This window comes from Maylandia zebra, linkage group LG14, assembly GCF_041146795.1.
Source record: "Maylandia zebra isolate NMK-2024a linkage group LG14, Mzebra_GT3a, whole genome shotgun sequence".
In the NCBI taxonomy this organism is placed as follows: Eukaryota; Metazoa; Chordata; class Actinopteri; order Cichliformes; family Cichlidae; genus Maylandia; species Maylandia zebra.
In genome coordinates, this window is record NC_135180.1 from 4222358 (window position 1) to 4238917 (window position 16560).

The window sequence follows — 16560 nt, forward strand, 5'->3', positions numbered from 1 at the left end:
TTGTTTCAAATGCTTTCAACACACGGCTTTATTTCAGATAAACTAACGAAATAACGAAAACTAGAAGTGAAAAAACATTTTCGTTAACGGAAATAAAAATAAAAACAAAAAAAGGAAAACTAACTAAAACTGTAATGAGTGTTCACAAAACTAACTAAAATTAACTGAATTTATAGCAAAAATGTGTTTAGTTTTCGTAGATGTGTGCGTGTCATACAATAGTCAAGGGTGAAAATGAAGTTTAGTTTCCAGATTTTTTTCTTGCTGTCTCATTATCCCAATTTGGGATTACTTTGAATATGACTGTGTTTTTACAAGTGTCTTGTAGTGGAAAGAGACAAATTATGAGGGACATTTCTAAAGGGGAAAAAAATCCCACAAACCTTAAAGTGCACTTGAAAAGCTCGCACAAGAAGGCTAACCTAGCTTACCTTGAGAAGGTAAGGGAGCACACTCAAACCTCATCCCCAGAAAACAGAAGCTAACCCCAGGCAAGGCAGCGTGATGCATCCCGAGACAACAGGACGGGGACATCTACATAACTGTGTGAGTCAATTGCCTTCAAAAGGTTTATCAATTCACTTGAACCAAAATTACGAACACCCGGTGCTGCAAGAGTTAATAGTCTCATTGGGGCCAAGATATAAATTTTATAGTTGCCTGGTATCAATGGTTGTTCATCTGCCTTTATTTATTTATTTAAAGAACCCATAGGTGGAAATGTGAGTTGTCTGTCTCTGCGTGTTAGCCCTGCGACAGACAGGCGACCTGTCCAGGGTGCAGGGTATGGTAGCTGGAATAGCAACATACCCAAGGATAAGCAGAAGAGAATGACTGATGTGATGAAAATGGGAATTTGTTGCACTTAATTATTGCAAACAAAACTAAAACTATAACTGAAACTAATCAAAACTAAACTGAAACTAAGGATTTTCAAAAAAATAAAAACTAAACTAAACTAGCAAACAATTGGTAAAAACTAATTAAAACTGATATAAAATTGAAAATCTGAAGTCAAAACTAAATAAAAATAAAAACTAATGAAAATTGCAAAACTATTAAAACCCTGGTCTGAATACAAGCAGTAGCATCTTTCTCAATACACCTGTTTCCTGTCAGGGTGGGGAAAGTGGGGATTCTTTCTTTAGGCAACTGTTTAATTAGGCTCAGCGTTGGCTGGCAGTGGAATCCCCCGTGCTCCTCTACTCTCAACTGTTCCTATGAATGTCAAAAAGAGAGAGAGTGGAGACAGACTGCAGGGCTTCAAAGCAGTCAGCAGATCTCTTCTATTTGTCTGTTCCCCCATGGCGAAGTGGAGTCTTCATCTTTCTTTCCTTTTTTCCTATTTCCCCATCATCCTTCTCCATCTCACTTATCTCCTGGAGTGCTTTGAATGCAGCTCCCTCAGGGAGAGAGGGGGTAGGATATGAGGAATGTGGAAGACAACAAGGAGGTTCCCTAGAGCAGGGAAGTGGGTTAGATGGGTAAACAAACTAACCGGTTGTGTCTTGTGACAAAAAAAGCAAACCTGATTGTTATACAAATTACAGCACAAATTCACATTCTAAACTAAGTCCATCTGTAAGAATGAAAAAGGACGGACTTGGATAAATCTTTGATTTTTAGTTTCATTAGCTTTTTGGCTAATGTTGAACACTCAGTATACGGAGTCTGTAAAGTTACAGAGCAGCATTACATAAAAGCCGCCAGCACCCAGCTGACTCAGTAACTGCAGAGTTCAATCAACTCCTACATCTTTAAAGCTCCCACCGGCATTCATTTTGTTAACAATATCCATTCAATGTATGTTTTATGGGTAAGCAGATTGGATTTAATGTGTCTTTAAAGTTTATTCACAGGGCTGTGATGCTGGATTTGACTGATGTCTATCACTTTCACTTTTCATTCTTGTAATTTTTAGAACTCTAGTGCAAATCCAGCATTTCTTACTGCTCCTTTACAATACAAGCACTGAAGTGATGAAATGCTGGGTAACTTATTGAGAAGATAATTTAGACATATGTGATTGTGATGATATGAACTTGTCAAGGCATCCTAAGTTGCATTAGAAGACAAACTACAGTGTGAGCCATTTCCTCTTATCTGCTTTAAGATTTCAACCAAGTCTGAGACTCTCCAGGATGCCTATGAACAGCGCACTAGAAACAAACTATTTACGACGGCGTAAAAGAAATGTGCCCAGTTCTACATCAATTACATGAGATTACTGTTTGCCACAAGAGATGAGGCTCAAACTGAGTTCTTTGGGGGATAACATGAAAGCCAAACGCCCTTGAAAAGTCATTTTTGTTGGCAGCCCTGAGACCAGTGCTGCAAGACAGGATAAAATGAAATGGTAATGAAAGCTTAATCTCCACACACACATATACACTTACCACAAATACAAACACTGTGTACCAAATTAACTTTGAGTACACATGAGAAAAGTTTCACAAGCAGCATGATCACTTCTGTAAAGCTACACATGAAGTCAACAGATCCCCACGTGTATTTTGCGAGACAGCACCAATGTTTCCCACTTGTCAGGTTATTATTTTACACACATGCACGCGCAAGCGCGCGCACGCATGCAGAGAAGAAAATGACTAAAGCACAATCATCCAAACAGGTAACTTGTAACACATCCTTAAAGCTTCTTTGTAGCAACCTAAACACATCTAAACTCGAACTCACTTTTATTTCAGGGGAACTGTCAAATAATAATGAAATCCCATGACGGTCTTTTAATTGAAACAGGGGCAACTGTAGCTCAGGCAGTAGAGCAGGCAGTCTACTGATTATAAGGTAGGTGCAACAATCTCCAGCTCATCCAGTCCAAGTGCTGAAGTATCCTCGGATCCTTGATCAGGATACTTATTCCCAGACGCACTCCCCCGATGCACCCATCAAATTGTGTGTGTGAATGTTAGATACAGCATTTAGGCGTAGATAACGGTGCGGTGGTTGGATGCATCAGCAGGGATGATGAGACAGAGTACCGGGCTGTGGTCGACTCCTTTGTCACGTGGTGTGAGCAGAATCATCTGCAGCTCAACGTGGCAAAGACCAAGGAACTGATCGTGGACTTCAGGAAGACCAGGAAACACTTGACCCCTGTTTCAATTCAGGGGGTCAGTGTTGACATTGTGGAGGACTATAAATACCTTGGAGTACACATTGACAATAAACTGGACTGGGCTAAAAACACCACAGCACTTTACAGGAAGGGCCAGAGTCGTCTCTATTTTTTGAGGCGACTGAGGTCCTTCAACATCTGCCAGAAAATGCTGAGGATTTTCTATGAGTCTGTTGTGGCCAGTGCGATCCTCTATGCTGTTGCATGCTGGGGGAGCAGGCTGAGGGTCGCAGATGCCAACAGACTTAATAAACTGATCCGTAAGGCCAGCAATGTTGTGGGGATGGAGCTGGACTCCCTCAAGGTGGTGTCGGAGAGGCGGATGCTGTCCAAGATAAAGACAATGTTGGATAACACCTCCCACCCACTCCATGACATGTTGGTCAGTCACAGGAGCACGTTCAGTGAGAGACTGAGATTACCGAAAAGCACCACTGAACGACACAGGAAATCATTCCTGCCTGTGGCCATCTCCCTGTACAACGCATCCACTTAACACACTGTTTGCTGCTACAGCTACACATGTTTCTTTTCCAAATATTTATTTATAAGTGACTTATGTATGTATGTATGTATATATATGTATATATTGTACTATTCTTAGTTAGCGTATTGTCTGTCTTGTCTTAATGTTGGTTTAAAATGGAGCACTGTAACAAAAAATAATTTCCCCCAGGGATCAATAAAGTATTCTGATTCTGATTCTGATTCTGATAACAGTGCTGTCTGAATGTGATCGAGTAAATACGATTTTTAGTAGAAAACACTTTGAGTGCTCAAGTGAAGTAGCAAGGCGCTACAAATACTAGTATAATTTACCATTTAGAAAACTCTAGTTTTCTAAATAGACTTTTTTGTTTTTTAATATTTGTATTTTAATATTATCACACCTGCTTCTGGACAATGAATTTTTAAGGTACTAGTATTGTACCATTTAAAATAAATATATATGTATAAAAAATGCAAAATCATACTTTTGTTGTATAGACATTGCCTTGGTTTGTCTTTTAGTCAGTTGGGTTAACGCTTTTATGCATGTTTTTAACCCCAAAATTGGGTTTTATCTGTCAGACATGTTCTGTCCCTTACCTCAAGAGTCACTGCTACTCTTTGCCTTCAACACCAACTTCTGACACAACTAAGTCTGAGACTCTGTCCAATGCCTATAAACAGCACATCAGCAACTAGCTATTTACAATGGCATGAAAGAAATTAACCCAGTTCCAGTCTACATCAATTATACGAGATAACTGTTTGCCATAAAAGCTGGGGCTCAAACCGAGGCCTTGAGGCAATAATAGCCATGGCTGCACTTGTGGCTCCTTACTGGTTGGCCCTGATGTCTCCTCGGGGACTGATGACATCCAGTGTTTGTTTTTTAAGAGGATTGCCAGGAGGGCATTTCCAGAAGGATGTTAACACATGGCTGCTCAAGATTATGATTGATTATGTGTTTTTTATTGCCTGTAATGTCCTAATAGTTCTACTCATTCTGGATTCAAAGTCAATGTCAGGAATCAAGCTTTTTGTGGTTATAGTGAAGTAAAATAATAAGGTCATACCAATGAGGCATAAAAGGTACAGACAGATTAAAGGGGTATTCTGCATCTCCAGTTTCTTCAGTTCCTTTCCTTAAAGTTTTCCTCCTAACCTATCATCTATCTACCTGACAGAAGTCACCTATAAGGAATATAATGCCAAATCCCAACAACAGTCACCTCAAAGGTATGTAAATGCAAATGCAGAACAAAACGAAACACAATCTAAAATGAAAAATGAAAATGGAGGGGGGAAAGGTGATAAAAGGTATGAGAATGACGTCACACAGTCAGTAATCGATACTGGAATGGTTAAAGAAGACACTATGATGAAGTCACAGTGGGAAAGAGTAGCTGACTGAGAGCTGTTTCTTTGGCAGTTGCTCACTGGAGATGCATGATCACAAAAATCATCTGAGCAGCAGGGGGAAAGCCAGTATATTTACAAATGGCAAATATACGACATATCTTTTTTGCAAGTCATCAGTGCTGTGTTGGTCAGATTTCAACACGTAATTCCTAACTTTTTAAATGCCAAATGATAAAGTAGTCCTACCTTTCTCTTCTTGAACGCCTGTCTGGCTAAGTATCCCCTGCAAGCAGCCTGGAAGAGAGAAATGTTCCTCCTCGTCTGGAAATCTCGCTGCTCCTCCAGTCTGGACAGAATCCCTGCTCTGAAGAACACCTGCAGAAGGACAAGTAGAGTTAGAAGAGTGTCACATATACTGGCTCTCTCCTTTATTTTCTCACATTATTAACTCTCTGAAGTTAATAGTTCAAGTTCAAGTAAAGTGCTGTTAAAAACTATTTGCTCTAATTTTTTAAATTTTTTTCCCATGATCTGTCATTTATTCTTAAAAATCAAGTACATCACATAAAAGTTACAGAGTTCAGTATTCATCACGAAAGGGGTACTCCGGATGATCAATCCACATCAGCAACTCAACAAACCGAATATTTTTATTCAGTGCTTCAATGGCTTTTATTTCTTCCTCAGTCAGTGAAAAATCAAATATCTGGAAGTTGTGTTTGATCCGCTCAGCTTTGAAGCTCTTTGGGATCATTACAACTCCTCTCTGTATGTTGAGGCGCAGGGCCACCTGGGCACTACTTTGGTTGTACTTTTTCCCCAATGGATACAAGCACCTCATCGCCCAGCAGAGGAGGACATTTCAAATTCACCCAAGATGCATCTCTAGAGGAGCCAGTTTGGCAATAGCTAACAATCATGATGTCATTCTGACGACAGTACTCTAGAAGTTTTGGTTGTCTGAAATATGGGTGGCATTCGACCTGGTTGGATACGGGTTTGTGTTTGAGACCAGGTTGCTCTAATTTTAATATTAGAAAAAGATAACCAGAGTAATTAGAAATAAATGTAGTTTATTTGTGTAAACTTTTGTAAATGTAGCACTTTTTAAAATGATGACTTCATGTGTTCAAGGAAAAAAGCTGTTCAAAGCAACAATTTGCATATTAATGATAAAGAAACTGACCTCACAGCCCATCGTTTGTCAGTTGGGCTAGTTTTAGTCATTAATCAAATGTACTCTTTATAATGAAGGGTAAACCTGCAGCCAGCTGAGACTGAAGAAGTCACTTGGTGGATTGACTAAATGTTTCTTCTAGAGATGGCACGATACCACTTTTTTATGTCTGATACCGATATCATAAATTTGGATATCTGCCGATACTGATATGAATCCGATATAGTGTTTTTTAATCAATAAAACTGTTTTTTTAATATCTTGCTGCATTTTGTATAAGTTCATACTCAAGTTTAAATAAACAACAACACTAAAGCTATTCTGTTATACCTGTATGTAAAAAATACACTGCACCCAAAATATGTCATAGTTCAGCAAAACTGATCAATCTAATGAACTTAAACCTGCTCCATCCTCCCTATTCTGGTATTTTAAAGAGTACTTAGCAGAAATATTAAGCAACCTAACTAATAGGGTTGCAAACTCCCAGCAAAAAAAATAGGGAACCACCCCCCACCTAATGATGCTTAATCGACTTAATCAACTTTAATTTGATGCAGTGTGAAAAAAATGCACAGCAATAAATTATTTTTCAAGAATAATTAAATAGATTCAACATCTTTCTTCTACAGAATGGCAGACTGCACACATGGTACCTTCCCAAAGGAAAAAGTACTATAGCTTACTAGGGTATATTAGACTTAACAGTTACTATATACAGTAATGGACTTCTATACATTTTACATCAGATTAAAACTTTGGGTGTAAGATTCAGATAATTATTTATAAAAAGCTAGACATTTTAAATTAGAATAACAAAGAAAAGTATGTCTTTGTGCCCCCTTTTCCCTGTTCATGCCCTATCGGCCCCCCTGGCTAAACTTTGCCAGATCCGCCCCTGATCTGGCAGTTACCAGCCGTCAGCTACGTAGAAAAAGGTCCTGGTGTAGAAAGTAATATTAAATAAATTCTAACAACAGCTGATCAAGCTTAAACGTGCTGCTGTTGTTCAGCCGCTGGTTTCCTCTTTCTGGTCCAAAGTGGGCCAAAAACAAACAAGAGAGACGGACTCGCGACAGAAAAGCCGATCAGCTGATCATTGATCAGGTTCATGATTGAAGTAGCAGCAGGAGAGGGAGGGAGAGAGGCAGTCGCTCCATATATCGGTTGTTAAGCTTAACGCGGGAATGCTTTACAAACATTCAGAGATGAACTTACACACTTGCTTCACTTCTCTCTGGGATAACTTCCTCGGAGATGAAATGCTGGTTTGGTAGCGAGGCTACAAACGCACACAGCCGCTCTATCACGTGATGCATACTGCTCCGACGTGCTACGGTTATGAGCCAAGTTACGCCGTGTCGCAAGTTTTGTGAGGTGCTTTTTTGATATTTAATGGATCGGATTACATTTTTTATTTCTCTCCGATATCCGATCCAGTAATTTACGTCAGTATCGGACCGATACCGATACGTAATATCGGATCGGTCCATCTCTAGTTTCTTCCACTGACAACGCTAACTCCAGATGAACAGAATAGACTTTCTGGGACATTGCTTTGTGCACTGGTGCACAGTCATGTTGGAACAGAAGGAGACCATTACCAAACTGTTCCCACAAAGTTGGGAGCATGAAATTATCCAAAATGCCTCGGTGTGCTGAAGCATTAAGAGTTCCTTTCACTGGAACTAAAACAGCAGTTTAAAGAAATTATTAAAAACCCTAAATTACAAATAACAGTTATGCCCATGATGAGTATATGTAATTCTGCAATAATCACTGTGTGGGTACCTGCGTTATAGTTCAGTGAGGTGATCTACTATGATTTTGGGTCCAAGTCAAAATTTGCAGCCCAGCTGGGCAACTGCTATAGTTTTGTTTGGGGTTGTTTTGTTTTTTTATATAGTGGTTTAATGAGCAGTAGGTTGTTCCTCATCCAGTTGCCTGTGAGCTATGTTTACTGCCAGAGGGAAAAACAACAACAACATTTGTTCAGGGCTTATAGCAAATTCCAGAGTATCAAAGAATATTATGGTGAATTACTTTTGTTTATGTTTGTGGAGCTTTATAGATTTCTACAAATACTGATATTTTGTGTAAAATGGCATTGTGCAGGCCTTTTCCCTATACGCCAATCTAACAGTTTTAAATACTGCCTTACTGTTGTTGTGGCCATCTGACTCTGATTAAAAAAAAATAACATACACAAATATATATATAGTAATAATATATATATATATATATATATATATATATATATAATTCTATAATAACATAAATAATAATATGTAGTGATATAACGTAATGTGTTTAACTAAATTTATCCTGTTGTGTTATTATTCTGTGATGTGAAGTGCTGCTTCACCAAGCTACCTTCTTGATAAAGGAGAAGTGGCACTCCATTCTTTGAGGACACACAATTTTTGTTAGCATCTTTAAAGAGACTAATGTTTATTGAATTCAGAAATCTGACCTCAACTCCATTTACCATTTATGGAACATTTGCAAAGCCAAACACTTTCAGCAGTAGGGATGGGTATCAAAACCCGGTTCTTGTTGAGAACCGGTGTTTCAATTCCTTGGAATTTTTTGCCATTTTTGCAAATGATTCTCTTATCGATTCCAGTCGCCCCGAATGACGTCACCGCGTTGCGGAGCGTCATTCACCTGGCAGGAAACATGGCGGCTCAAACGCTCAAAAGTTTGGTTATACTTTACGAGAACGGCTGACAACAGGGCAACTTGCAATACTTGCAAAGTAGATATTTCATTTAAGGGGGGAAACACTACGAATATGCAAAAGCATTTGCTCACAAAACACACGATGACCTTTAATGAATGTCGTGTTTTTAATTCCGCTCCGGACTCGTGAATCTCAACCCAGCAGCAGCGGTAACGTTTGCACATCCTCTCCCGTTAATGCGGCAGGTAAATAATCAACTAACAGTGCATATTATGTTAGCGCGATCTGCCTTATTACAAAACCTGCCATTACTGTGCATTTAGGTGACCGTGATGAGACAGAGTCTGGCTCAGATGCTGGCAGTTCTCCCTGCAGTCTACCGGTAGCGTCTCCTTTCAGGCAGGATAGACAAATGTCACCGAGCAGTGACTCAGTTTGTGGTCAAAGGCTTGCACCCATTTGCCACAGCAGATGCCCCCGATTTTCGGTAAGTGTTTAATTGTAGGCAGGGACATTACTGGATATTCTTGTGTAATTGCTGCAGAATAATTTATGTTATACTTTGTTATTGCTACAGAAGAATATTTATTTTATTATTTCACATTTACAATTTTTTTTTCTGGGGACCCTGTGACACCCCACTGAAGAGCCGTAGGCTGGATCTCTTAAGATCTCACTGTTGGGTTTGTAAGGCCATGTTACTCCTAAATTTCTATCTTGTTCAAAGAGAAGATATAAAACTAAGTTCTAAGCTAACCGACCGATAAAACTGATTATCATGTTTAATGTCTTTATCAAGTCCATCTAGCTCAAGTGTTGCAGTAATTTAACAGAACTGATACTGTCATCTGGAATTAGAAACTGTATTTACTTATCTTCACTGACCTTCGGATCTAACTGTACATACTGTGTAATTGTTAATATAGAAATATGGGGAGCGATGGATGAGTAATATAGAGTATTTATCAGATGTTTAGTTAAGTATTATAGGAGTAGGCCGGTTGGAGAGTAAGTGGCCCACAGACTGGGCCACTTACTCTCTAAATGGGAAGCTGGTGCTTTACTTTCCCACATGAGCTGGTTGGACACCTTTGTGTTTCAACTGTCAGTAAAAACATTACAAAACAAGAGGCATTACCAATGTTACTGATATGAAAACCACAGATTAAAAGAAAACTTTGGTACTAAAAAGTTAACTTTGGGAATGTAGTGGTCAAACTCTGAAGCAAGGTCAAACATTCTGCAATATCTGCCAAGAAACTTCAATAATTGACAGCTCAAGCCCCAGACTGTTCTTTATTCCGCAGACATTCACAGATCTAATTAGCAAAAACTGCCTGCCCTTTTCCTTGTGATTAGCTGCACTTTATCCTCAACAGTCTGGCAGTGTTTGACTGCTGCTTGGCAAGATACAGAGAGTGCAGAAAATATCACCTCTTGCCCCCAAAAAGAAAAAAAAAAGAGAATTAGAACTAGTGAGGATACATGTGGAAGTGTGAAGACTTTGTCACTGCAGAGGAACAAAAAAGAAACAGAGAGCCTGTCGCCCCTTTTGCTCGACAAGCTAGTGAGTAGAATGAAAATGTGTTCTAATTATCTGTTTAACTGCAAGGGCCAAAGCATAAAAAGGTTTTTGAATTTGAATACTTTTTCTTGCTCTTTCACAGCAACACAAAGCAGCAACAGCCAGACGACAAGCTGATCAACATCAGTGTAGAAAGTGATGATGAAAACCCACAAAAATCTCATTTTCAACAACAAATGTAAAGACAACAAAGAAGAAAGAACTGGATTTTAGGATTGCAATAAAAAAGAGGGGCGTCTGAGGATCACCACAAAAAGAATTAGTACTGTGAAGGAAATGTTGAGTTTGCAATAACAGGAAAACTGCATTAACTCATAAGCAGAAGTACATTGAGATGAAAAGTGTATGCATTAGGGAAAACTCACCCTGCTTAGCCCCATGTGGTAGTTACTCTTCTCCAGCTCCAAAGACTCCAGTAACTCCTCCACTGCCTGGAAACGAGCAGAACGAACACTCATTAGATAAACAACCCAATCGCTCTGTGTCCGGGCCTTACCTATGTCTGGTCATGTGACCTGGCTCCTAAAAATGATGCAAGTTACGTGCCATAGCAACAAACACCAATCCACTCTGGAATCAGCTAACACAAGCACACACATACCTCGATGTCCCTAAAAAGGAAACAGACTACAAGGTTTGAAAAGTGATGCTACACACTACATTTGGTAAACGTGTCATTAAATGTACAGTGGGGGAAATAATTGTTTGATCCCCTGCTGAATTGGAAAGTTTGCTTATAAAGAAATGATCAGTTTCTAACTTTTATGGTGGTTTTTATTTTAGGGGAAAAACACAGAACAGCAACCTAAAATCCAGACAAAAGGAATTACATTTAAGTTACAAACTGATTGGACCACTCCACTTCACATGAACTCGCTAAATCTTTTAGGTTTCTTGGCTGCCACTCAGCAACTTAAAGCCTGCTTCAGCTCCATCCACAGATTCTTTATACAACTGAGGTCTGGAAACTGAATAGGGTACTGCATGACCTTAATGTGCTTCTTTGGCAACTCTCTTATTGTCTTTGCAGTATGTGTTTGATCACTGTCAGAAAACGGCTGAGTTGATGCCATAGAGTTCAATTTTGGTTTCACGTTTTTTAACAAGCGTTCTCTGAATCATCTAGATCATAGGTGTCAAACTCTGGCCTAATTACATTTGGCCCGCGAAGCCATACCAAATTACTATCAGAGCTGGCCTACTGGTATTATACAGCTAATATATATATTGTTTAGTATTAAGCTTTGCTTGTTCCATATTCAGTTTTTCAGCAAAACGTGTTTGAGTCCATAAGAAGAGATTCATTCTTATATCTGGAGGAATAAATATATTTCAATAAATATTAACGTTAGCCCGCGACTTTGTTCTAGTTTTGAATTTTGGCCCACTGTGTATTTCAGTTTGACACCCCTGATCTAGATGTTCACTGTTAAACTGTATATGTACCTTCTTGAGCAGGGGACCTTGCTGGCGTTGCAAGATTTCAATCCATTACAGCATGGTGTGTTACCAACAAGGTTCTTGGTCACTGTGTTCCCAGCTGCCTTAGATCACTAACAAGCTCCAAGCTTTGGACTGATCTACCACCTTTCTCATGATCATCCCCACCCCATGAGATACGATAATCATCCCTCCTCTATCTGGAAAGATGTCCATTTTAGATTTCTTCCATTTACAAATAAAATAGTTGGAGTTCTGTATTGCTGCATTAAAATAAAACTGCAATAAAAATTAGGTACTGTTCTTGTTTTTCTCCTCTGTTTTTTTGGTAAGGCAACAGCAAGGGCTCAACATCTAGTAACTGTTTCCCCCACTGTAAGAGCCTTTGAGGGAATCTATTCTGAGAACTCTTGGAAAAACTACCTTTATTTCATGCACATATCTGTTTTGTGAAATTCCCGAACAATTGCAAGACAAGATTAATGTAATTACAGGACTTTTGCAGTAATTAAGGAAGAAGCGTTCCTCTTAAAGAAGGGTTTTAGGTCCTCGGTATTTTTGCGATTTCTTCACTGAACACCTCAGTAACTCTTCTTTTCAACCATTCTGTTGTTAATTTACTCATCAGACTAAAACTTCAGATCTCAGATCATCATGATTATGTTTTGGAGTTGATGAATTAAAATTTGTTCAAAAACCAAAAATGCTCAAATTTAGTCTCAGAACATTTTCCCTGACGTGAAGTGGAACTAGACACAGTGGTCTTTTGGAAACGTAGGCTTTTCAATTGCATACGGTCCCTTTATTGCAACAGTCTTGAATTTGATTTGAAGTGTTGTATAAAAAAGTACAAAAATTTGCAAATTCCTAGTTTATTCAGATCCTGTGTGTAAGCGTGACTTTGAACAATCACATTGCATTTTATAATGCAGGAAAACTTAATTTCAACCCACAAAATTAAGCTGCCATGAAAAACAATATTGTTATTAATATTGTAGCTTCAGTTTTCAGCTTTTTTGGAAGCATCCTTTTTTTTTTTTGGCTGCCTCTTGTGTTTCACAAGAAGCTGACAGACAGATATATCTATCAGGCAGGTATGAAACTGGGATCTGATTGTAAAAGATGTTTCATACCAGGCATTCTAGACCATGGAACCTCTCAAAGGAGGAAAACAATAGTAACAAACTTTAGAGAGAATTAAGCTTCTCAGGGATGATGCATTAAATTTCTCCCCTGCTGTTTGCCTGTTTGGTCTGAAAAGCTCTTGGCAGGCGTACCATATGGACACTGACAACATGGCTACATCATGCTGTCTTAAGAGGAGCAGACAGTACTGGGCTATAGCAGGAGAAAAATGGGGGCTTTTGTTTGGCAGAGACAAACCGTCCGACAGACTCAGCAAACCAAACCCTCTCTCTCTTGCTTTCTCCCTCTGTGAAAAAAAACAATTGTATTATCGTCCAATTAAATCTGGCTAAAGTAATCTATCTCACACCAACACCTTCCATCCATCTTCCTTTTCAAATAAAGAGACCTGCGTAGCATTAGTACTCTTTGAGTGGGATATCCTCTCTAAGCTCATCTTCAAGAAACTTTGAGCCTCCTCACTGCCAGTGTAGTATAGAGCAGTGTAAAGGAGCACGAGATTTTACACATCTGTCCTTGTTTAAGTTTTTTTTTTCTTTTTACAAAACAAAACAAAATGTTGATTCTTAGAAAACAGATTCTGCACCTTTTGAGACAAGACATGAGGTACAGAGGATCTTAATGTAGATATGTTTTCTCACAGTATCGTCGTAAGACTAATCACACCTTAGTGCAAAAATGCTATATACTCGCTAAATAAATGTAGGGAAGACATTAATCATATGCCCGGGGATGTTCCTAAACTGTTCTGCCACCTATACAAAAGAAATTGAAAGATAACGAGACAAAAAAGACACAAGGGAATGGATGGGAAGACAGAGAGAAGAGGAAACAAAGAACTGTTCCCACCATCAGTAATTATTCAGTACAGTGGCTGAATGCTGCCATCCCCCACAATTATAATTAATTATACACAAGAGCGGGAGAGCCAGGACAGCGGTAAGAGAAGAGGAAGAATAAATGGATTGTGTTCACAGACTCAAGTGTGGAGGGCAAAGAGGGAAACACCGCATGTCCAGACTTCATCCTTTCTACACTGTACGTGATTTTGTGGTGTGAAAAAAAGACAAAAGATATCCCCATGAGTAAGTATTTCACTTACAGGCAAAAGACTCACAAGAACATAAATGATCAATCTGAAAGTAACATTTCCTGTTATTTATCCCACATTTACACCACATCACTTTAACAGTGGATTTCAGGTACTCTTAAATAACCTTACATCTCCCACAATCCTGAGCAAATTTTACAAAACAATTTCCCCTTGTGAATGATTTATTCTGATTAAACCAAGGCAAATGATTACATTGTATCTTAATATACGAACAGCTAAGGATGTTGACAAGAGAGCACTTTTCGTTATATCAGCAGTCACAGCCCAACTACTCACAGCAGAACTGCAAGTATCATGCTAACTCTGCACTCACCCTCTTCTCATCTGTGACAATGTAGTGGCGGCCATACTTCTTGGTTAGATGAGGTGCCAGAACATCAAAGCGCCTTCGAAACTCAGAGAAAACCATGTGGTCAGGATAACCTAGAGGCAGAGAGGCAGAACAGAGAAGAGAGCACACAAACTCAGAACACCAAAGTTAAAGTAGCATCTGCAGCTGGTGGAAAGGCTAGAACTTTATCAACAGCCAGACAATAGTATGAATGTCTATGGGACAGTCTTACATTGGGGTACTTTAACCCCTAACCCCAGATCAAATTAAACTGAAACGTGGTTCTGTCATCAGCATAACAGTGACTGGAAAGAGTGTTGAAATTACATACATATAACACTGCAAAGTAGTTACCTTGCCTGTGGATGCGCAGAGCATCTAGCAGCTTGGATCCTCGGAGCTGAGCTCTCAGGAGGCTCACGTCCAGAGTCATAAGACCTGAGTCAGGGCTCTCTCCATGAGCCATACGGTAATCACCTCCTCCTACTGCCTCTACTTTGGGCAGTAGGCAATGGACGAAGTGAACCTTAGAACGCCGCACCATGTCAATCAGAGCATCCTAAAAATAAAGAGATTATATCAGATATCAGTTTCCAGTTCTAAGACTTCATGCAACAACAAGCTATGAAAATAGTAGAGAGTTAAGCGTCACTGCCTTAACAAGTATTACAAAAGCAACAGAAGGGGGGACTGTTGTCCTACTGGGAGAACTTCAATGTTCATGTAGACAGCGAGACCTGGAGGGGAATGATTGTGAGGAACGGCCTCCCGGATCTGAACCAGAGCCGTGTTTTGTTGTTGGACTTCTGTGCAAACCACAGTTTGTCCATAATGAACACCATGTTCAAACATAAGAGTGTCCATAAGTGCACTTGGCATCAGTACACCCTAGGCCGGAGGTCGAGGATAGATTTTATAATTGTTTCACCAGAGATGCGGCCACATGTTTTGGACAATTGGCTAAAAAGAGGGGCTGAGCTGTCAACTAATCACCAGGTGGTGAGTTGGGTCAGGTGGTGGGAACTGCATGACCTTAATGTGCATATATAGTGAGGGTGCGCTGGGAACGCCTGGCAGAGGCCCCGGTCCACAAGATCTTCAATGCACACCTATGGCAGAGGTGCCATAGGTGTGCAGCTCCATTGCCAAAGCAGCTGCACTGAGCTGCAGCCACAAGGTGGTTGGTGCCTGTTGTGTTTTCGTACCTTTTAACCACACTCTCATCCACTTACCACTTGGAGTTTCACTTGGATACACAGACTCTTCTTCTTGACAGCAGCCACACCTGTAGTGAAGGTTTTCCTCATACTAGTGGCTCGCCGCAGGGCAAGCTGGGAGCTGCCCTCCAGACCGGCGATGGAGCCCGACAACACGGTGGCTCCACTGGCCCGGCCCATGAACAGCGCGCTGATGTTCTTCCTGCAGTGGCAGAAAGATGATAGGGTTTGTACAAATCCACATCACTAGCATCCAAGAATTCACAAGACAATATAAAGAAATCAATCTGATAGCATTAGTGCCATATTATAGTTTTGAGAGCCATATGTTGACAGGCTCCTTGCTGCACTCTTTGGTTCACTCTGTTGCCTCATGGTGTCAAACACTCACCTTATGACTGCTAAAGGTCTGAAACAGATTTTGAAAAGCTGCTAAGTTAGATATTGTCCCTGCAATTTTTGTCTTTTTAGAGCAAATTAATTGCTTTAGCTAGACTATACTTAAGTAGAGTGTGTATTCCCTTTTGCAAGACAGTAAGGCAAATGTTCCCAAGACTTTATAGACAAAGAGCCATTGATTTCATAACCTACAGTACAAAATATATTGACTTCATTCATGGTTGAACTGTGGATTGTAGCAGTAAGATCATACTGGAAACATTTGATTAAACTCTACATTCTTCCCCTTGTCAAGCATATTATGTTTTTTTGAGTGACTGAAACCATAAAATTTACAGACAGACTGAAATGAGTGCATATGAACTAAAGACAAGAGAACACAGAGCCCCCAGAGGTGGAAAGGCAGGCCTAACATGACAGAAACTGAGATAAATCCAGGCAATGCAAGAATAAATTGGGCATTTCTTTCACAAGTTCACATGCA

At 39.7% G+C, this 16560-nt stretch overlaps 1 protein-coding gene across 11 annotated transcripts in view; it reads right to left on the bottom strand.

The window, feature by feature from the left end:
- myo18ab (myosin XVIIIA b) overlaps positions 1 to 16560 on the bottom strand; it is a 124286-nt gene that overhangs the window by 47594 nt on the left and 60132 nt on the right. For all 11 annotated transcript variants that reach the window (XM_076892125.1, XM_076892122.1, XM_076892121.1 and 8 more), the window contains 5 exons: positions 15693 to 15879; positions 14815 to 15019; positions 14443 to 14552; positions 10795 to 10860; positions 5231 to 5359 (listed from right to left, as the gene is read on the bottom strand). In XM_076892125.1, coding sequence (XP_076748240.1) covers positions 5231 to 5359; positions 10795 to 10860; positions 14443 to 14552; positions 14815 to 15019; positions 15693 to 15879 — 697 coding nt within the window. The remainder of the gene's footprint in view (positions 1 to 5230; positions 5360 to 10794; positions 10861 to 14442; positions 14553 to 14814; positions 15020 to 15692; positions 15880 to 16560) is intronic.